Source organism: Salmo trutta, chromosome 21 (assembly GCF_901001165.1).
Source record: "Salmo trutta chromosome 21, fSalTru1.1, whole genome shotgun sequence".
NCBI lineage: Eukaryota > Metazoa > Chordata > Actinopteri > Salmoniformes > Salmonidae > Salmo > Salmo trutta.
This window is the reverse complement of record NC_042977.1, coordinates 8795834-8818290: the sequence shown is the minus strand read 5'-3', so window position 1 is coordinate 8818290 and position 22457 is coordinate 8795834. Positions and strand designations below refer to the sequence as shown.

The following is a 22457-nucleotide window of genomic DNA, read 5'->3' as shown; positions in this document are numbered from 1 at the left end:
GGAGTTCTGTATCTATAATTCTTAAAATAATTGTTATGCTTTTTGTGAACGTTTATCGTGAGTAATTTAGTAAATTGTTAGTAAATTCGCCGGAAGTTTGCGGGGGGTATGCTAGTTCTGAACGTCACATGCTAATGTAAAAAGCTGGTTTTTGATATAAATATGAACTTGATTGAACAAAACATGCATGTATTGTATAACATAATGTCCTAGGTGTGTCATCTGATGAAGATCATCAAAGGTTAGTGCTGCATTTAGCTGTCTTCTGGGTTTTTGTGACATTATATGCTAGCTTGAAAAATGGGTGTCTGATTATTTCTGGCTGGGTACTCTGCTGACATAATCTAATGTTTTGCTTTCGTTGTAAAGCCTTTTTGAAATCGGACAGTGTGGTTAGATTAACGAGAGTCTTGTCTTTAAAATGCTGTAAAATAGTCATATGTTTGAGAAATTGAAGTAATAGCATTTCTAAGGTATTTGAATAACGCGCCACAGGATTCCACTGGCTGTTACGTAGGTGGGACGATTTGGTGCCACCTACCCTAGAGAGGTTAACGAGAAGTTTATCTTTAAAATGGTGTAAAATAGTTGATTGTTTGAGAAATTTGAATTATGAGATTTTTGTTGTTTTTTATTTCGCGCCCTGCTATTCCATTGGCTGTTGGCGAGGGGTCCCTCTGGCGGAACGTCTGTCCTCAACAGGTACTGTAAATTATTAGGTGTATCCCTTTTGGTGTCATCCTCAATGATTTTAAATGAATTATGTCCGCATGTGTGGTTGTATTGTTTTTAAATTGGCATATAAATCAAATCAAATTAAAATCACAACAAATGTATGGTATTTATAGAAACAACAAAAACCGCTTGCAGCCTCTGGCTGCCTGTGGTTAGCTGGAAGGTGGCAGGCTGAATTTGAGAAAATAAATTCCTTGCTATTGTCTTTCAAATTAACTTGTGGCTAGATGGCTTGCTTAGGGTTTATAGCAGTCCTCTGAGTGGAGGCTAAATGCCAGAGATCCAAAAGCGGACTGCCAAGGGCTTATAGCAGTCCTATTTGTGGGGGCTGCAAATAGCCCTTACACAGCCTGGAGGTGTGTTTTGGGTCATTGCCCTGTTGAAAACCAAATGATAGTCCCACTAAGTGCAAACCAGATGGGATGGTGTATCGCTGCAGAATGCTGTGGTAGCCATGCTGGTTAAGTGTACATTGAATTCTAAATAAATCACTGACAGTATCACCAGCAAAGCACCCCCACACCTCCTCCTCCATGCTTCACGGTGGGAACCACACATGTGGAGATCATCCGTTCGCCGAGATACTAAGACGTTTGAACAAGTTATTATGTTGTTCGAACAACTGAATTGTTCTTTTGTCTAATTAGTCCTAATTTGTTATGCAGCTTGTCAGACCTGTAATGGTTGCTGGCTTTTTTTCAGCCATTCATTAACTGATTCCATCCATTGATATGATTATTCATTGGCAGTCTTTCGTTAGCCTAAAGCAGGGCTGCTTTTGAATGCCAGAGCATGTGAATGTAAGTTTGGAGCTAGGAGCAAGCAGAGCAAAATTCAAGCATATTTAAAAAATGTCCTCAGACTTCTCTCCCGCTCCAATTTTGTTCTGGTACTGTTCAGCCACAAGCTCTGGGCATGCTCTGCCTAGCATTTTTCATTTACTTTATCACTATCATTTTAATTAGGCCTGGTCGGTTGTAATTATTTAGCCTACCCCACCCACAGTAGCCTATATCTAGTTTATATTATACTTTCTAACATTAGTATGGTAGTTTCTTTGTTGATGGACTCCAAATGTAAACATTTTATTTGGAATACAAATACCATAATATAAATACATTTAATTAAGCTAAAATAGCAACATTTCCTAATGTTAGAAAGTAGAATATAAACTTGATATAGACTACTGTGAGTGTGGTAGGCTAAATTATTACAACCAAATAGGCCTAATTAAAAGAATAGTGGTAAAGGAAATGGAAAATGCAAGGCAGAGCATGCCCAGAGCATGTGGCTAAGCAGTACCAGAGTGAAAAGACAACGCAGACGGCATTTTTTAAAAATCTGCTCAACTACGCTGTACTTCTCGCTCCACACTTGCCCACTTACAGTACATGCTCAAAAGCTGCCCTGCTTTAGGCTATCAAAGAACTGTCAATGAATAATCATGTCAATGCATGGAATCAGTGAATGAATGGCTGCAGCAAGCCAGCACTACAGGTCTGACAAGCTGCATAACAAATTAGGCCTAATAAGACAAAATAACAATTAAGTTGTTCGAACAAGCTGCATAACAAATTAGGCCTAATAAGACAAAATAACAATTAAGTTGTTCGAACAAGGTAACTTGTTCAAACAACTAAGTATCTGTCACGCCCTGATCTGTTTCACCTGTCCTTGTGATTGTCTCCACCCCCTCCAGGTGTCGCTTATTTTCCACAGTGTATTTATCTCTGTGTTTCCTGTCTCTCTGTGCCAGTTAGTCTTGTATGTTTCCAAATCACCAGTGGTTTTCCCGGTCTCCTGCTTTTTGCATTCTCCTTTTTCTAGTCCTCCCGGTTTTGACCCTTGCCTGTTCCTGGACTTTGTACCCGCCTGCCTGACCATTCTGCCTGCCTTGACCACAAGCCTGTCTGCCACTCTGTACCTCCTGGACTCTGATCTGGTTTTGACCTTTTTGCCTGTCTACGACCAATCTCTTGCCTATCCCTTTGGATTAATAAACATTGTAAGACTCCAACCATCTGCCTCCTGTGTCTGCATTTGGGTCTCGCCTTGTGCACAGATTGTATCTTGTTTGAACAACTTAGAAAAAAGCTGCTCAAACAAGATACTAAGTCTTTCAAACTAGATAATTGCAAGAGTCTATGTCTTGGGCTTTAGGGCTTCCATATAGGCCCCTACCTGCTGAGTATAAAAAACACTTATAGATACCCCAAAATAGTTTGGTCTTCTCATTCACACAGTACTGATTTAAAAATCAAGTGCATTTGATCTAAATATGGGTATACGAGGATATCTAGTGGTCACCGGGTTTTTCATCCTCAGTCACAAGCTATCATTAATGTGTATCCCCCTTCAAAGGATTTGTTGGGTGAGTCCCTTTTCCTATGCAAAAAAATACAACTAGAGATTGTATGCGCTAGCATGCAATGAGAGATTTTATGCAAGTATTTACTTAGCAACATGTAATGTCATTGACTAGAACAGAAGATAATTGCATGAGCTATGCATCTGTGCACCAGCATTTTTGTACCCCTCTACTAGCTAGCCAGATGGGGCAGTCAAGTCCCAGAGAGGCAGTCCATTCTGCATGCCTTCTTGACTTTGATGCAATGTGTAGTCATGCATTTGTGCATGCACACTGGTAACTGTCATAGCTATCTTGCTAGCTAACTTAGCTCATAAACCAGTATTTTCTTTGCCATTTCTGCACAATGGCACTTATTAAAGCCTTGAATCTCATAGAGACCTCACTGTCACTACTGGTCATTTAAGTAGCCGTTAGCCAGCAGGGTTGCATCTGTTTCGCTTGGACTAGAGCTTGCTAGGCTGGCTAGCTCGCTAGCTAACGCAAGCTGATTATCATGTAGCAACCTATGCTGACTAGCATCGCTATCATGCTAATGTTGGCTAACTAACGTTGATACATCATAGTCGCGGGTCCGCAAAATCAAGCAATTGGTATTGAATTCATGACAAAAATGTTTTGACATTGTAGTGGCTATTGATATTTTGGTTGTTTGCTTATCATGGATGTCGCTAGACCTAGCCCCCTGAAATATTCATTAACCCCCCCGAATAAATCAATATATGAGTCAATATATTTTCTCTGTGATTTTTTTTCCCCCGGCAACTGTTCCATCGCATTTTAAACTTCTTACCGGGTGGGCACTAGGACCTGGGGGAGGCTGCTGCATGCGCTAGTGACTGTTAGGCCTACTTGTAGCTAACATTTTGGTTAACGTTAGTTACTTCTGTGGCTTGAGACTAACAGTAAACGGACAGGAAAAGGCTCTGACAGGACGGATTCATGTAGATAGCCTACGATGTGAATTTGTTGTAAGTTAGAACAGAGAGAGAGTATTCACTACTATAGACTTTGGTCATAATCAAAGCTATGTTAACCAATACGTTTTTATGTGAGGCTGCCTGTAGGCTACAGTGTAACAGACGTTGCGAGCTAGCTAACGGTAACGTTGTCTTTTAAATTCGACATAAGTTATGTGGCGATGATATGTAATTCATGTTGTATTTAATGTAGTTTTGCTATCTGTGCCAGGCTATAAATGAGACAGATGACATAACATCATGCACATATCTTTTCATACTCAATTGCTTTCATTCAGTAGGCCATTACAAAACAATTATCAGTCGGTGATGTGTAGAAAAGGTGACATAGTGTTGATCACAATGTCATTGTATTATCCTCAATTTCTCAACTGTAGGCTAGCTAACAACTAACGTTAGATGGACATACAGAAATTCTTCAAGAGAGGCAGTGCCAGCAGCTCTGCCGAAGGCCAATTCGTTGAGAAATTAAGATTTTACCAGATCAAAGAAACAAATTCAAACCTAAACTGATTAATCACCTATTAAGGCTGACAGGGCTGAGGGAGCATGTCTGATGAAGGTTAGTGATAAAAAAAGCGAGTAGATGTTTAAGCTTTCAGTTAAATGTGTACAGCATGTCTTACTTTTGTTAGGCAATAATAAATGATGTTCGTGATATCTTAAAGGGTCATGCAGAAAGAGAGGCTTCTGTGCAAGGCAAAGATCAACATGCGAGCTGTATAAGGGAGAGAGAGCAAACATGCCCAGAGAAGGAGGGACAAGAAACAGATCCAGAGCGAGTGGGACAACAAACAGATCCAGAGAAAGAAAGTAATCAAGCCGCTGCAGCAACTCCTTCCAGAAATGAGAGTGGTTTAGGTGACAAAGACACAGGGCCCAGACAAGTGAAGCTGAAAAGTTACCCATACGAAAGGTTTGGTACACAGAAAAGGGCATTTTAGCACTGCTGGTTTGAGAAATACAATTGGGTAGAGTACTCTGTCCACAAAAACACAGCTTTTTGCTTTCCATGTAGAGCTTTTGGCAAAAACATTACATTTGATTATTTTGTCAGTAATGGCTGCAAAAATGTGAAAAAAAGCTTTGTTTATCTTCGGTAAACATGAGATGGCACAAACACACAGAGACAGTGTTGTGGCATGGCAAAGCTACCAGGCAACTAACAATCATGGGAACATTGCTCAGATTTTAACATCTGCCCATGCTAGTGATATTGCAGAGAGAAAGGAGTATGGGGAGAATTGTTGCAGTCACCTCAGTGTTAGGGTGACAGGGACTCTCTTTCCGTGCCAATGGTGAATCTAGTGAAAGCACAAATAGAGGGAACTTTCTTGAAAGTATGGAGCTTTTGAAGGAGTTTGACCCTTTCCTGCAAAGGTACAGTACTCCATCAAATGCGACGTATCACTCTCCAGAATCTCAGAATGATATGATCGAATGCTGTGCTCAAGAGATTACGAACACCATAGTCTCTGAGATGTCAAAGCCTGGAATGTATGCCATTATGGCGCATGAGGCGAGGGATGGGCAGTCTGAACAGTTGGCTCTGTGTGTTAGGTATGTGACAGAGGGGACAGTTAAGGAGCGTTTACTAGCACCCTACAGATATCAAGCCATTTGATACCCAATCGATAGCAAATGAGTTGCAACAGCAGCTCCAAATGAGAGGGGTAGCAGGCCTAAAGTGCGTTGCACAGACCAATGATGGTGCAGCTGTCATGAGTGGGTCCAAAGGAACTGTACAAGCACATTTCAGAGTGCTGCATCCGGGGGCAATTTATGTACATTGCTATGCTCATGAGCTTAATTTGGTGTTGTGTCAAACATGCAGGGCTATTCCGGAGGCTGCTGAGTTTTTCAGTTTCTTGGAGAACGTGTATTCGTTTTTCAGTACATCCCTAGTTAACCACCACAAGTTCAAAAAAGCTCAGTCCAAACTTGGAATAGCATCAGCTGAACTTGTACAGCTCTCAAACACTTGCTGGGCATGCCAGCTACGGTCCATAAATGCAGTCCTGGACACTTTAACTGCTATTTTTGATTGTCTATCTGCCATTGGATCCCCAATGGTTGTTGGTCTGAGAGCAAAGCTTCATCAGTTCTCCACCGTGTATTTGCTACTGATGTATCAGTCCCTTCTTTCTATAACCGAGGGACTGCACAAGTTCCTCCAGAAAGAGACTGTAGACCTGGCAGAAGCTTTCATTACGCACACCTGTCCCCTATTTCCACTGATTAGTACTTGTATAAGTGTGCCCTTTGGTTTCGATTGGGCTTTCCATTATTGTTCCCATGTCCGTTGGTGCGTGTGAGTACCTGTGCTGTGTGTTTTGGCTTTTGTGCCATTGTGGATTGCGCAGATGATTACGGGTCTCGTCCTGTGTGCGTGTGTTATTTATTTGAGGTACTCCTCACTCTTTTGTTTGGGATTCAACCCTATGTTTTATGTATGTGTTTGTTTGGTCTTCGTCCCCCGTGCCTTTACATTTACTGTAATTTGAGTCAATAAAAACCCATATTGCGCATTCCTGCGCCTGTCTCCCGATCCCTTTATACCAACGTGACAAACAAGCTGTATGAGACACACTGATAGGCAAACGCACAGATGCATTTGCCACAGAACTTTATGACAGAACCAAAGCACTCTGTGAAATTCACAATATTCCAGAGGCAGATGCAGCAAGAAAGCGTAAACAAAGGAAAACGGGAGATTTTGTGGTGGAGACCTCCTTGGGTTTAGGCACAGAATTGTCATGTTCCCAAACAATGAGAACAGAGTTGTTGCTCCCCTGCTTGGACAGGTGGTTTGTGAGCTTGACCAGTGTGTCACGCCTTGACCATAGAGAGCCTTTTATTCTCTATGTTGGTTAGGTCAGGGTGTGACTAGGGTGGGTAGTCAAGGTTGTTTTATTTCTATGTTGGCCTGGTATGGTTCCCAATCAGAGACAGCCGTTTATCGTTGTCTCTGATTGGGGATCATATTTAGGCAGCCATTTCCCCACTGTGTTTTGTGGGATCTTGTTTTGTTTTTGTGAAGTTGCCTGTGAGCACTCCAGAACGTCACGTTTCGTTTGTTCTTTATTGTTTATTATTGTTTATTGCCGATTTCACGCTGCGCTTTGGTCTGAATGTTCTTACGACGATCGTGACACAGTGATTCTCGACTGTAGATGCAGGTCTGCTCAAAGGCATACAGGCATGTAGCCCCAACTCCAAAAACATCCTAGATACATCATGCTTAACTGAGTTTGCCAAGCACCACAGTATTGATTTTAAAACAAAAGAGATATTGGTGGCCAGAAACGTTCTTGCCTGGAAAAGAGAGGCTGGATGTCCTCCCAAAAATATGCTTGCTGTGCATAACCTCCTGGATGATGTGTTTCCTTTCCTTCTGAAGAGCACAGCGCCGGCTGCATTCCTGGTTGCGTAAGACAATGGGTCAGAAAAGGCTTGCAAGTCTTGCAGCCATGTCCATTGAGGGTGGAGTGCTTGGGCCATTAAGCCACAATAGTGTCATTGACTGCTTTGCCACCTTTAAAAATAGGAGGTACACTTTGATGCGTCCACCCACAAAATAAGCATCAAAAGAGAGAAGCAGGAGGAGCAGTTCTGTGATATAGGTTGTAATATTTGTTTGGGATCTTACTTTATCAGATTAAATGTTTCAATTGTTTTAGTAAGATGGCGCTGGAGAAGAAGGCAGACGTTTTATGTGCACCCAGACGATTGTGTTTTGTGTGTTTTGTGTTAAATGTTAAATATGCAACCAGAGGAAAAAGAACTCTGGACCACCTATTCTCCACACACAGAGATGCATACAAAGCTCTCCCTCACCCTCCATTTGGCAAATCTGACCATAATGCTATCCTCCTGATTCCTACTTACAAGCAAAAATTAAAGCAGGAAGCACCAGTGACTAGATCAATAAAAAGTGGTCAGAGGAAGCAGATGCTAAGCTACAGGACTGTTTTGCTAGCACAGACTGGAATATGTTCTGGGATTCCTCCGATGGTATTGAGGAGTACACCACATCAGTCATTGGCTTCATCAATAAGTGCATCGATGACGTCGTCACCACAGTGACCGTACATACATACCCCAACCAGAAGCCATGGATTACAAGCAGCATCCACACTGAGCTAAAGGCTAGAGCTGCTGCTTTCAAGGAGAGGGACACTAAAACGGAAGCTTACAAGAAATCCTGCTATGCCCTCCGACGAACCATAAAACAGGAAAAGCATCAATACAGGACTAAGATCGAGTCGTACTACACCAACTCTGACGCTCGTCGGATGTGGCAGGGCTTGCAAACCATTACGGACTACAAAGGGAAGCACAGCCGAGAATTGCCCAGTGACACGAGCCTACCAGACGAGCTAAAATACTTTGATGCTCGCTTTGAGGCAAATAATACTGAAACATGCATGAGAGCACCAGCTGTTCTGGAAGACTGTGTGATTACGGTCTCCGCAGCCGATGTGAGTAAGACCTTTAAACAGGTCAACATTCACCAGGCCGCAGGGCCAGATGGATTACACGGACGTGTACTGTGAGCATGCGCTGACCAACTGGAAAGTGTCTTCACTGACATTTTCAACCTCTCCCTGTCCGAGTCTGTAATACCAACATGTTTTAAGCAGACCACCATAGCCCCTGTGCCGAAGAACACTAAAGTAACCTGCCTAAATGACTACTGACGTGTAGCACTCACGTCTGTAGCCATGAAGTGCTTTGAAAGGCTGGTCATGGCTCACATCAACACCATCATCCCAGACACCCTACACACAGACACTCCAATTTGCATACCGCCCTAACAGATCCACAGATGATACAACCTCTGTTGCACTCCACACTGCCCTTTCTCACCTGGACAAAAGGAACACCTATGTGAGAATGATATTCATTGACTACATCTCAGCATTCAACACCATAGTGCCCTCAAAGCTCATCAATAAGCTAAAAGACCCTGGGACTAAACACCTCCCTTTGCAACTGGATCCTGGACTTCCTGACAGGCCACCTCCAGGTGGTAAGGGTAGGTAACAACACATCCCCCTCGGTGATCCTCAACACAGGGGCCCCTCAGGGCTCAGTCCCCCCTGTACTCCCTGTTCACTCATGACTGCACGGCCAGATACAACTCCAACACCATCATTAAATCTGCCGATGACACAACAGTGGTAGGCCTGATCACCGACAATGACAAGACAGCCTGTAGGGAGGAGGTCAGAGACCTGGCCATGTGGTGCCTGGACAACAACCTCTCTCTCTAAACGTGATCAAGACAAAGGAGATGATTGTGGACTACAGGAAAAAGAGGACAGAGCACGCCCCATTCTCATCAATGGGGCTGCAGTGGAGCAGGTTGAGAGCTTGAAGTTCCTTGATGTTCACATCACCAACAAACTAACATGGTCCAAGCACACCAAGACAGTCATGAAGAGGGCACGACAAAACCTATTCCCCCTCAGGAGACTGAAAAGATTTGGCATGGGTCCTCAGATTTTACATTTACATTTTAGTCATTTAGCAGACGCTCTTATCCTGAGCGACTTACAGTAGTGAATGCATACATTTCATTTCATTTCATACATTTTTTTTCTGTGCTGATCCTCAAAAGGTTCTACAGCTGCACCATAGAGAGCATCCTGACTGGTTGCATCACTGCCTGGTATGGCAACTGCTTGGCCTCTGACCGCAAGGCACTACAGAGGGTAGTGCGAACGGCCCAGTACATCACTGGGGCCAAGCTTCCTGCCAACCAGGACCTCTATACCAGGCGGTGTCAGAGGAAGGCCCTAAAAATTGTCAAAGACACTAGTCACCCTAGTCATAGACTGTTCTCTCTGCTACCTTACGGCAAGCGGTACCGGAGTGCCAAGTCTAGGTCCAAGAGGCTTCTAAACTGCTTCAACCCACAAGCCATAAGACTCCTGAACATCTAGTCAAATAGCTACCCAGACTATATGCAGTGCCCCCCACCCCCTCTTTACACCACGGCTACTCTCTGTTGTCATCTATGCATAGTCACTTTAATAACTCTACCTACATGTACATACTACCTCAACTAACTGGCGCCCCCTCACATTGACTCTGTATCGGTACCCACCTATATATAGTCTCTCTATTGTTATTTTACTGCTGCTCTTAATTCTTTTATCACTTATTCTTATCCATATTTTTTTGAATCTGCATTGTTGGTTAGGGGCTCGTAAGTAAGCATTTCACTGTAAGGTCTACCTGTTGTATTCGGCGCATGTGACTAATAAAATTTGATTTGATTTTTATTTCATTTATTTTATTTAGCTCATTAGTTGAGTTTAGTTTTGCCCCATTGTGGATGATACTGATTAAAATGTTCCATGTGTCTGAATTATTTGTTTAATTTTGAGCAACAATTAACAAAAGGGTGAAACTTAACAAAGATTTTTTCTAATGGTATAATATGACCTGCATGTCTTCTCACCTCTCTCTCTCTCTCTCTCTCTCTCTCTCTCTCTCTCTCTCTCTCTCTCTCTCTCTCTCTCTCTCTCTCTCTCTCTCTCTCTCTCTCATTTTTGTGCCTTTTGTTGGATGGATGTGGACAGAGTGGACTTAAAAAATTATATTTGGATAGAATTTAATTAAGTCATATTAGATCCGTGTCTAACACAAACTATGATACAGGTATACTTTTAGCCATCCTTGATCAAAAATAACCTTATTTTGATAGATTTTACACCCGTTGTTACTCTAAAAATACATGATGAAAAGACGTTTTGGGGGCTTTAAAAAAAATCCTGGGGGAGTATGCCCAGACTCCCCTAAAAGGGGCTCAGCCCTACTTTCCATGAATGTCTAGTATGTCCCTGTTGTTTAGTGACATGTCATCCGGTTTCGGCATGGAAAACAATTACTGTAGTTCCAAATTCCTCTGAGGCACAAGCCATTAACAAACAATGCAGTTTTAAGAAAAATAACTGTTAAGTAAAAAGTAGATCAGTAAAAATAAGCAATTATTAAAGAGCAGCAGTAAAATAACAGTAGAGAGGCTATATACAAGGGGTACTGGTACAGAGTCAATATGTGGGGGCACTGGACGATTTTTTTCTTGAGCAGATGGTCAGGGAGCCAGAACATAATTGCAAATAGTCTAATTTGTAGACTACAAATTGACAGCAAGAAGCCCAAGCATATAATGTTTGACTAAAACAATCACTTCAAATGTTGCTGACATGTGTATATAATCACATCATGTATACTATGAGTGGGAATACTTTGGAACAGATTTCTAAAATTAAAATCCCTTGGAGCTGATTTGCAGATGTTTTTAGTCTTATGTCCAACCAAGATTTGGGTGGACCAAAAAAAAATCACCTGCGCCTGGCCAGTTGGGAAACACTGCCTTACAGTTTTCTTTTTCAATAATATTCAGTGAAAAAGCATGAACATGGTATGATGCTTACATCCTTCGCCTCAATTCCCAGCAGCATCATCCCCAGGAACACGAAACAAAGCAATGCTGTCCTCATCTTCCCGCTGCTCTCGGATTCATCAACTTCGCGCGCTCCTCTACCTCGTGCCACACACAATAAACCAGGGCCGACACCTACGGTATGTGGGCGGCAAGCAACAGGTACGTCGGTGCCGCTGGTCACCTGCGGTGTCAGCTCATCTATTGTCCTCTGCAAAGGCGCCAAACGACCCTCGAACTCACCTTCACCGTGATTCGACGCCTATAAACGTCTCAAACGTGCGGCAAAAGTTTGAAAAGGTTCGTAAAATATGTCGAAGCTTCACCATAGTTCACCGCAGTCGGATTTAGAATTTGTGGAGGAACCCAGGTTGTGAAGAGGGGGGCGTCTATCCTAGATGGTATCGTGTTACCCAAGCCTCTCCCCAGGCCCCCGCAGAAGTTACACATTTTAGTTTTAACCCTAAACTGGCACACCTGACTAGTCAAAGGCTTGATGAATTGTATCAGGTGTGCCAGTTTGAGGATAGGGTTGGGAAAACCTGATATGAACCATATTTCTGCGCTTGCTTCGGCAGAAGGTGTTGTCCTTTATTTATTTATTTTATTTAACCTTTATTTAACAAGTCAGTTAAGATCAAATTCGTATTTACAAAGACCGCCTACATGATAGCAAGTAGTGAGTGTGGCGGTATTTCCCTTTACAAAATGTACACATAATATTATTAATTTGGGATGTGGAGGAGTTTACACACGAATAAGATGAATAACATGAAAAATGTGATACATGTTAAGAAATGTAGCCTGTGAAGACAGAACATAAGTACTACATGTACAATATGTAGCAATGAGGTAGAAATGGCTATAAAGTTAATGTCTGTAATTTCTCTCAATATAGGCTATTTCATGTATAGCCTAACGTGCGTGATGATAAACAGTGCCTGTTTACACTGCTGCGCCACTCGGGAGGCCAGGCCTACATCTTCAGCAGTTGTAGGAAAGATGCATCATTGAAACACTAGTAGCCCTAAACCTAAATTCATTGCTATCGGGAAACCGGGCCCAGAACTGTAAGATTAGCTACTATTTTATAAGAAAGTGTATTTTGAGAAGTTTGACATTTGACAACATAAACATATAAGCCTTTTCATAATTGTTTTTAAATATTCTGCTTCAGTTTGTTGGTTCTAGTGATATGATGCTGTCTGCAGTCTGCCTCCAAAATGACATTGTAGGCTACAGGCTACTATGTGGTCATCATAGGTCAATGCAGTAGTGTTGCACGGGTTGACTCAAATAGCCTACATGCCCAAAGTTTTTGGGAAGTTATTAACGTAGGTCCACGGAGGCAAAAATGACAATGTCAGAGTTTAATTTTAAAGGGAAAAGCTGCGAAATGGAGAGCTGAAAAATGAAGAGAAGGCCAGAAAAGTAATGTTTGGGAAATATTTGGTGGTAAAAGAGTATGATGGCAGTGCAGGTTATGCGTGATGATTGTGAGGCGCTATACAAATTCGAGAGTGACAAGACGGGGACTTCAGATAGGCCTATGGCACGTCAAGGGAACTGTAGCCTACTGTTCAGATGGGTTAAACGTAAACTGAAATCTGGACATTGACTATATTGACTATTGACTATAACCTCTCACGTAGACTTAATATTACACCAAATGTAGGCAACATTTTGATTTGGGAACAGGAGTGGAGAAATGATTTCTTTCAGCATCTTGAGAGAATGCTGAATGTGCAGTTAGATAACACCTCAACAGATGGTAGGCAGGCCTATCTTGCATAGCAGCAAGAAGATTTTTTTGAGTAGGGGGTGCTGAGTGCAGGGGTTGAAAAGTCACCTTTATAGCCTAATAAAGTATTTGCAGGCTAACCATACAATACAATTCCTAAGCCTAAGTAGCCTATGCATAGGACAATATTCGGTAACAGTATCACTGCAGCCTAAAGTAAATTAAAATACATTTGCCAAATTATATAGGTCTAATTAGTTCTGTCTATGAAGAAAGAAAGAAAATCATTGAGCTTTTTTTTAACGCTGTGGATTGTTTCAAACCACAATGTCACGTCCTGACCATAGAGAGCTGTTATTTTCTATGGTAGAGTAGGTCAAGGCGTGACTGGGTGGGTTTATCTAGTTTATTTTTTCTATGTTGTTTGATTCTAGTTTCTGTTTTTCTATGTTGGGTTTTTTGGATGATCCCCAATTAGAGGCAGCTGGTCATCGTTGTCTCTAATTGGGGATCATATTTAAGTAGTTGTTTTTCCCACCTTTGTTTGTGGGAGATTATTTTTGAGTTAGTGCATGTTGCACCTCTTCATCACGGTTTGTTGTTTTGTTTATAGTTTATTGTATGTCTTGCATAGTTTCACATAAAGATGTGGAACGATACGCACGCTGCGCCTTGGTCTCCTTCATACGACGAACGTGACAGAATCTCCCACCACCAAAGGACCAAGCAGCGTGCCCAGGAGGAGTAGAGATCCTGGGCCCGGGAGAAAAGGGAGTGGAGGACATCCTAGACCTGGGAGGAGGTAATGGCAGGGGACAAGACCCTGCCATGGAAGCAAGCGGAGACAGCGAGAGAGGAACGGCGGTGATACGATGAATTAGCACGGCAACGACGGAAGCCCGAGAGGCAGTGCCCCCCCAAAATGGGGGGGGGGGGGGGGGCACACAGGGAGATTGGCAGAGTCAGGGTTTAGACCTGAGCCAACTCCCCGTGCTTACCGTAGGGAGCGTGTGACCAGTCAGGCACCGTGTTATGCGTTGATCTCCAGTGCGCATTCATAGCCCGGTGCGCACTGTGCCTGTGCCCCGCATTTGCCGGGCTAAAGTGAGCATTCAGCCAGGACGGGTTGTGCCGGCTCAGCGCTCCTGGTCTCCAGTACGCCTCCTCGGTCCAGGATATCCTGCGCCAGCTCTACGCACTGTGTCGCCAGTGCGCATTCACAGCCCAGTTCGTCCTGTGCCAGCGCCCTGCACTTGTCGGGCTAAAGTGAGCGTTCAGCCAGGACGGGTTGTGCCAGCTCAATGCTCCAGACCTCCAGTGCGCCTCCACGGTCCAGTATATCCTGCACCGGTTCTACGCACCAGGTCTCCAGTGCACCTCCACAGCCCAGTACGTCCTGTGCCTCCTCCTCGCACTCTCCCTGAAGTGCGTGTCCTCAGTCCAGTGCGTCCTGTGCCTGCTCCTCACACTTGCCCTGAAGTGCGTGTCACCAGTCTGGCGCCACCTGTCCCGGCTCCACGCACTAGGCCTCCAGTGCGCCTGCCCAGTCAGGTGCGTCCTGTGCCTGCTCTCCGCACTCGCCCTGAGGTGCGTGTTACCAGTCTGGCACCACCTGTGCCAACCCCACGCATCAGGCCTCCAGTGCGCCTTCCCGTTCCAGAGCTTCCGGCGACAGTTTCCAGTCCAGCGCTTCCGGCGACAGTTTCCAGTCCAGAGCTTCCAGCGACAGTTTCCAGTCCAGAGCTTCCGGCGACAGTTTCCAGTCCAGAGCTTCCGGCGACAGTTTCCAGTCCAGAGCTTCCGGCGACAGTTCCCAGTCCAGAGCTTCCGGCGACAGTTCCCAGTCCAGAGCTTCCGGCGACAGTTCCCAGTCCAGAGCTTCCGGCGACAGTTCCCAGTCCAGAGCTTCCGGCGACAGTTCCCAGTCCAGAGCTTCCGGCGACAGTTCCCAGTCCAGAGCTTCCGGCGACAGTTCCCAGTCCAGAGCTTCCGGCGACAGTTCCCAGTCCAGAGCTTCCGGCGACAGTTCCCAGTCCAGAGCTTCCGGCGACAGTTCCCAGTCCGGAGCTTCCGGCGACAGGTCCCAGTCCGGAACCTCCGGCGACGGCCCGCAGTCCGGAGCCTCCGGCGACGGCCCGCAGTCCGGAGCCTCCACCGATGCTGGCAGGTTCGCAGGATGAGAGGGTTCGTCGTCCTGCACCAGAGCCGCCTCCTATGCTGGCGGATCCGCAGGATGAGAGGTTTCTTCGTCCTGCACCAGAACTGCCACCAACACTAGACACCCCCCCAACCCTCCCTTTTGGTTGCAGGTTTTGCGGTCGGAGTCCACACCTTTTAGGGAGGGGGGGGGGGGTACTGTCACATCCTGATCATAGAGAGCTCTTATTTTCTATGGTAGAGTAGGTCAGGGCGTGACTGGGGGGGTTTATCTAGTTTTTTTCCTATGTTTGGTTCTAGTTTCTGTTTTTCTATGTTGGGGTTTTTGGATTATCCCCAATTAGAGGCAGCTGGTCATCGTTGTCTCTAATTGGGGATCATATTTAAGCAGTTGTTTTTCCCACTTTTGTTTGTGGGAGATTATTTTTGAGTTAGTGCATGTTGCACCTCTCCATCACGGTTTGATGTTTTGCTTATAGTTTATTGTATGTCTTGCATAGTTTCACATATAAATAAAGATGTGGAACGATATGCATGCTGCGCCTTGGTCTCCTTCATAAGACGAAAGTGACACACAAGTGTGTAAGCCTAGTTGGGAGGCCCGCAATTTGGGCTGTGCGTGCCATGGCAATGGGCCTAGCTGATCATTGAGATGCGGCTGTCAGTGAAAAGCAATGCATCTAAAATATATGTGATGATAATTTGAAATGTTGAGAGAAGAGGGGGAGGGGTGTGTGGTGGCGATATTGGCGTGTCTCCAGAATGTGCTGTCTCCTGCCAAGTCTTGCGCATTAATTGTTTTCCCTTTGATTGTTTGTATCAATTCCCCATTACATATGTCACCAGTAGTACATTTACCGTTAATCCTTGTCATTTGTTTACGTTAATGCATGGATTAATTAGGCCTAGAGTCATTTATCGTTCCCATTCTCGACGTGGAAACGCTGTTTGCAGAGTTCATAATCTGCTACACTTGTGAGAAACAAGTTTTAGTTTATTTCGTACCGTTATTTACGAGTTGTCTATTTCTTCATTGTGTTTTGTTTAGAGCGCTCCATGTGAGCAATGAGCATGTGGCAGGTTTCTCTGTCTTAATGTTGACGGAGCTTGCGCGCCTGAGCACTCATAGAAGTACTTGGCCTGCTGCCTACAAATGTAGGAAAGTGCCCATTAGGGGATGTCTGATAGTCTTAATTAACTCACCACCAAAGAACCTGTATTTATAAGGATATTTTGTGATTTTTATTTGTCGGCTTTATGCATTTTGACTTAGTTGACAATGGAAATTATAGACCTACTGCTACATTGGCCTAGGCTATATCTTAGTTCCATGCGCTCATTTCTTTAGCCGCCAATGGATCACGGTCCAATCAGTGTCCATATAGCAAAATCTGGTGCTCTCGCATAAGTGGCATTTTAACTTTGAGATTTGTTATCATTTTAATTCCGATTTGTATTAACCACGTGACAATGATTTTGAGACGGTATTATTGAAATGCGCATATGAAAATCATAACTGGCACACAGATCAGTAGAAATGTTAGGATAAATTGTAAGCTTCCTCAAACTTTAAACTCACAAATTGAAACTAGCGCCACCTAGGAATAGACGGATGTGAACAGAGCGCACTTTCCTTTGTAGGTCTACTGCATAACTACAACGTGTGAGAGCGAGCGATAACGGGAAGGGGGTTGTAACTTAGATTGTTCCTATGCGATCCATCGCGGACAAAAGCGCACACCTCGATCCAGCACGAGCGGGCGGAAGCACCACTTGCTGTGCCGCGCTCAGCGCTGTGTTGCTTGCAAGACTAGTGGGCGATAACACCTAAGTGTTTGACAAGGGCAGGACAGACCTGTGAGCCAAGGGCGAGAGAATGCCATGTTTCCACTCCCCTTTCTCCAGGTTTAGAATTGTAAACAAAACAAAATAGTGTAAAATGATTGCGAGAGAAGCTCCAGAGCACTTGATATCCACCACAAGGGGAGAGGGACATAGGAGAGAGAGAGACGTGACTTAACTCAAACTAAACTGTCTATCATACAGCAGTCCAACTCCAAACCCCCACAACTGAATAGATAGGAGCATATCATGAGCACACCACTTACAAAACACAGCTGAGAGCTCTCAATGCAGAATGAGGCCCATATATATTTTTCTCTCCTCTACCAATCCCATTATCATATCAATAATGCAACATAAAAATAGTTGAGTATTTTTTATTTCTTCCAACAGCACAAATTCTTGCAGTTTTACCATCACCACCAGGGGGTGCTGCAGCACCTCCAGCACCTGTACTTCCTGCATCAGGATGGGTTATTACTATCAGCAATTGTGAGCGGGTGCGGGTGAATAAACAGCTGACCCATGCACCACTACAATGCAGATTCGCAGCATAGACTAAGGGACCAGGGTTTCGACTGGAGGTACTGTAGTTTAATTGATGCCGATCCCAGAAAAACAATTCCTAAAGAGACGCATCACCTTTGTGCCAAATATATCCATTTCAATTTTACATAAATTGTCTTTCAAGGAAATTTTTTCCCTCATTTTTCTTAGTTTACTTTTTTCTCCATCACGCGACCGAAATTATTAACATTTAAATTCATGTTGTTACATGGACGAGTGTGTCACATGCTCACACAGAAGGAAAAACTATGGAAATCACTCACACTCTCGTCCGGGACCTGCTCGTTCTTATTATAGCACAGTGATCTCATCTCACACAGTGAATGTAATTTGTGTTCATGGCCAAATGATCACAACTGTTTGTGGCTAGACAAACTAGCTAGTTGAGTGGCTTGATAATGGTAGCTAGCGTTACCCTAGCAGCTGGGAACACAAGTCAACAAAATACTCTAGCTAGCATTTGAAGCTAGCTAGCTAGCTAATTAATGTTACTGCACCAGTAGACTTGCTATCTAGCTAATGTTAGTAAGGGTTTGTGTGTCTGTGGAAAAGATAGTTAACATATCATATTGACTAGCTAGCTAACACTACTGTTATGTTACTGTACCAGTGGGCTTGCTACTTGCTATTGTGTGTCACTGTGAAAAAGATGCCTAGCTAATCATTTATACACAGCCTATTTACTTGGCTACTAGCTGATGTTTTTGCTTGATAGCTACTTGAATTGAGTGTTTGTGCTCTGTGTAGGGACCGCGGTGGCGTAGCACTGTAGTGTGTTTGAAGACTTTCAGCGTCCAAGGGGAGTGGAGAGCTGGGAGAGTTCAAGGTGACTGTGGAGAGGAGAGGGCCAGCCGCAGGGAGCATACTGCTGCAATCACACAGCCTTGGACCTATCACAACACTCCATGTGGTACAGGGAGCCATCACTGGTAACACCAAGGAGATGAGATAGGGGAAGGGAGGCGAGAGGCGCAGGTGGAGGAGGACATTTGAGATGGGGGAGAGTCTGACAGTTGGACGTTCTAAGTCTGTGTACTGTTTCAGTTTTCAAACAGCCTACCTGTCTATGAATCTGGAGATGTTTGGGATGGAGAGGACAGTGGACTCAGTGGAGGACATTACATTTACATTTTAGTCATTTAGCAGACGCTCTTATCCAGAGTGACTTACAGTAGTGAATGCATACATTTCATTTTTTTTGTGTGTGTGTACTGGCCCCCCGTGGGAATCAAACCCACAACCATGGCGTTGCACACACCATGCTGGCGTTGCAAACACCATGCTCTACCAACTGAGCCACAGGGAAGGCTAGGCACTTGGCAGTGGCTAGCATCCCACATCCCAGCCACTTGGCAGTTTTGGCATTACATTTACATTTAAGTCATTTAGCAGACGCTCTTATCCAGAGCGACTTACAAATTGTTGCATTCACCTTATGATATCCAGTGGAACAACCACTTTACAATAGTGTATCTAAATCTTATAAGGGGGGGGGGGGTTAGAAGGATTACTTAATCCTATCCCAGGTATTCCTTAAAGAGGTGGGGTTGGCACTGCTACTTCCTACCGACAGGTAAGAGGACAACACTTTTACTTATACAATTCGCTCGATTCATATATTATATTTACAAACAGGTCACCACTGCTCCAGCCATCTCCTTCTCCCTTTGTGATGTCATATCCTGTTCCTGTTTAGGCACATGGCCAGCTGAGTGCAGGTGGGCTCTCCTTCAACATAAGGCTCTTGATGTTCTCACCCCAAATACACACAGGTACACACATACAAAGGTAAACACACTATTAGGAGTGTTCACCTATTTCCATGTTTAGGATTATGTGTGTCATAGGTGAGGGATTATAAACCAGTGTTTGAGTTGAGGCATCTGGTGTTGAAGGAGGACATGCAGATGCACTCCAATTTCTTGGACAGAAAGGTGACATTGTTTTTCCCTACACCCTTTCCTTTAACCCCTACTCTCACCCTGGCCTAGCCCCTAACTTTCAAACCCCTAACCCCCAAGTTTCTGACATGACGTGTGTGTTACAGGAGGAGTTGAAGGCGGAGCACCCGGATCTCTGCGCCATGATGGCTGACTTCTTGCAGTTCCTGTTACTACGAAAACCGTGTGATGTCATTATGTACGCCCGTGGACAGTGGTGTAAAGTACTTAAGTAAAAATACTTGAAAGTACTACTTAAGTAGTTTTTCGGGGTATCTGTACTTTACTTTCCTATTTATATTTTTGACAACTTTTACTTCACTACTTTCCTAAAGAAAATAATGTACTTTTTACTCCATACATTTTCCCTGACACCCAAAAGTACTGCAAAATGGTTTAATTCACACACTGATCAAGAGAACATCCCTGGTCATCCCTACTGCTTCTGATCTGGCGGACTCACTAAACACATGCTTCATTTGTAAATTATGTTGGAGTGTGCTCCTCGCTATCAGTAAATAAAATAAAAAAAACAACAAAAAATGGCACAATCTGGTTTGTTTCATACAGTATAAGAAATTTTGAAACAATTTATACTTTTTACTTATGTATCTTAAGTATATTAAAAAACAAATGCTTATAGACTTGTACTCAATAATTATTTTACTGGGTGACTTTCACTTTTACTTGAGTAATTTTCTATTAAGGTATCTTTATTTTTACTCAACTATGACAATTGTGTACTTTTTCCACCACTGCCCAAGGGGACTTTACCCCTTCGCCTTCCGCCAACCCCCAGGGGGCACCTTCAACATTTCACCTTTAGGACACGCACTGCGGCTGCATATCAATAGTCTGGTACAGGGCTGGGCAAAGGCAGGCCCGGGGGCCATATGCGGCCCGCGACCTGATTCAATACTGCCCGCGGAATCATGCTCAGATCACATAAAGAATTTGCGATAGTAAAGTTTTGAAAAAAGGATTTGTTGTTCAAATTAAAAGCCGAATGAATACTCGCCTTTGTGTAAGGATTTAACTCCCACCGCTTGTTGGACATTTATTTTGTAGGCACGAATAAATAACTCCACAAGGACAGACAGTGACTGACAGGCTGACACACACTTCACAGTTACAAATAGTAGCTAGCTACAAATTGAGCAAAATTTGTTTTTCAAAGAAAAGGAAAGTAGACAATGAATGTAGGGTGTTCCAGTAAGAGTGGACATCGAAATATTTCTTTATTTGAGGTATCAGGGAAAGCTGTGTGCTTAGTCTGCAAAGAGAGCATCGCTGTCTTGAAAGACTACAACTTGAAAATCCTGACACTTCCAGATGAAGCATGCAGAGAAATATAGGAATATGTCTTCTGAGCAGAGGGCAAGTGCATCGAAAGAGCTGCTGTCTCAGTTGCAAAAGCAGCAAGGACTTTTCACAAAACTGTTATTCAGCAAATGACATAATTGCGAGAGCAAGCAACAGTTGAAGTCGGAAGTTTACATACACCTCAGCCAAATACATTTAAACTCAGTTTCACAATTCCTGACATTTAATCTGAGTAAAAATGTACTGTCTTAGGTCTGTTAGGATCACCACTTTAATTTAAGAATGTGAAATATCAGAATAATAGTAGAGAGAATTATTTATTTCAGCTTTTATTTCTTTCATCACATTCCCAGTGGGTCAGAAGTTTACATACACTCAATTAGTTTTTGGTAGCATTGCCATTAAATTGTTTAACTTGGGTCAAACGTTTCAGGTAGCCTTCCACAAGCTTCCCACAATAAGGTGGGTGAATTTTGGCCTATTCCTCCTGACAGAGCTGGTGTAACTGAGTCAGGTTTGTAGGCCTCCTTGCTCGCACACACTTTTTCAGTTCTGCCCACAAATTTTCTATTGGATTGAGGTCAGGGCTTTGTGATGGCCACTCCAATACCTTGACTTTGTTGTCCTTAAGCCATTTTGCCACAACTTTGGAAGTATGCTTGGGGTCATTGTTCATTTGGAAGACCCATTTGCGACCAAGCCTTAACTTCCTGACTGATGTCTTGAGATGTTGCTTCAATATATCTACATCATTTTCCTCCCTCATGATGCCATCTATTTTGGAAAGTTCACCAGTCCCTCCTGCAGCAAAGCACCCCCACAACATGATGTTGCCACCCCCGTGCTTCACGTTTGGGATGGTGTTCTATGGCTTGCAAGCCTCCCCCTTTTTCCTCCAAACATAACGATGGTCATTATGGCCAAACAGTTCTATTTTTGTTTCAGCAGACCAGAGGACATTTCTCCAAAAATAACAATCTTTGTCCCCATGTGCAGTTGCAAACCGTAGTCTGGCTTTTTTATGTTGTTTTGGAGCAGTGGCTTCTTCCTTGCTGAGCGGCCTTTCAGGTTATGTCGATATAGGACTCATTTTACTGTGGATATAGATGCTTTTGTACCTGTTTCCTCCAGCATCTTCAGAAGGTCCTTTGCTGTTGTTCTGGGATTGATTTGCACTTTTCGCACCAATGTACGTTCATCTCTAGGAGACAGAACGCGTCTCCTTCCTGAGCGGTATGACGGCTGCGTGGTCCCATGGTGTTTAGACTTGCGTACTATTGTTTGTACAGATGAACGTGGTACCTTCAGGCATTTGGAAATTGCTCCCAAGGATTAACCAGACTTGTGG

General features: G+C 43.7%; 1 protein-coding gene across 1 annotated transcript in view; it reads right to left on the bottom strand.

Annotated features, from left to right (window-relative positions):
• The window catches only part of LOC115156614 (collagen alpha-3(IV) chain), a 76226-nt gene extending 64275 nt beyond the window's left edge, over positions 1-11951 (bottom strand). Inside the window, exon 1 of the mRNA XM_029704113.1 lies at positions 11532-11951. Within this exon, the coding sequence (XP_029559973.1) occupies positions 11532-11597 (66 nt within the window). The 5' untranslated portion in view covers positions 11598-11951. The remainder of the gene's footprint in view (positions 1-11531) is intronic.
• Positions 11952-22457: the final 10506 nt, after the last annotated feature.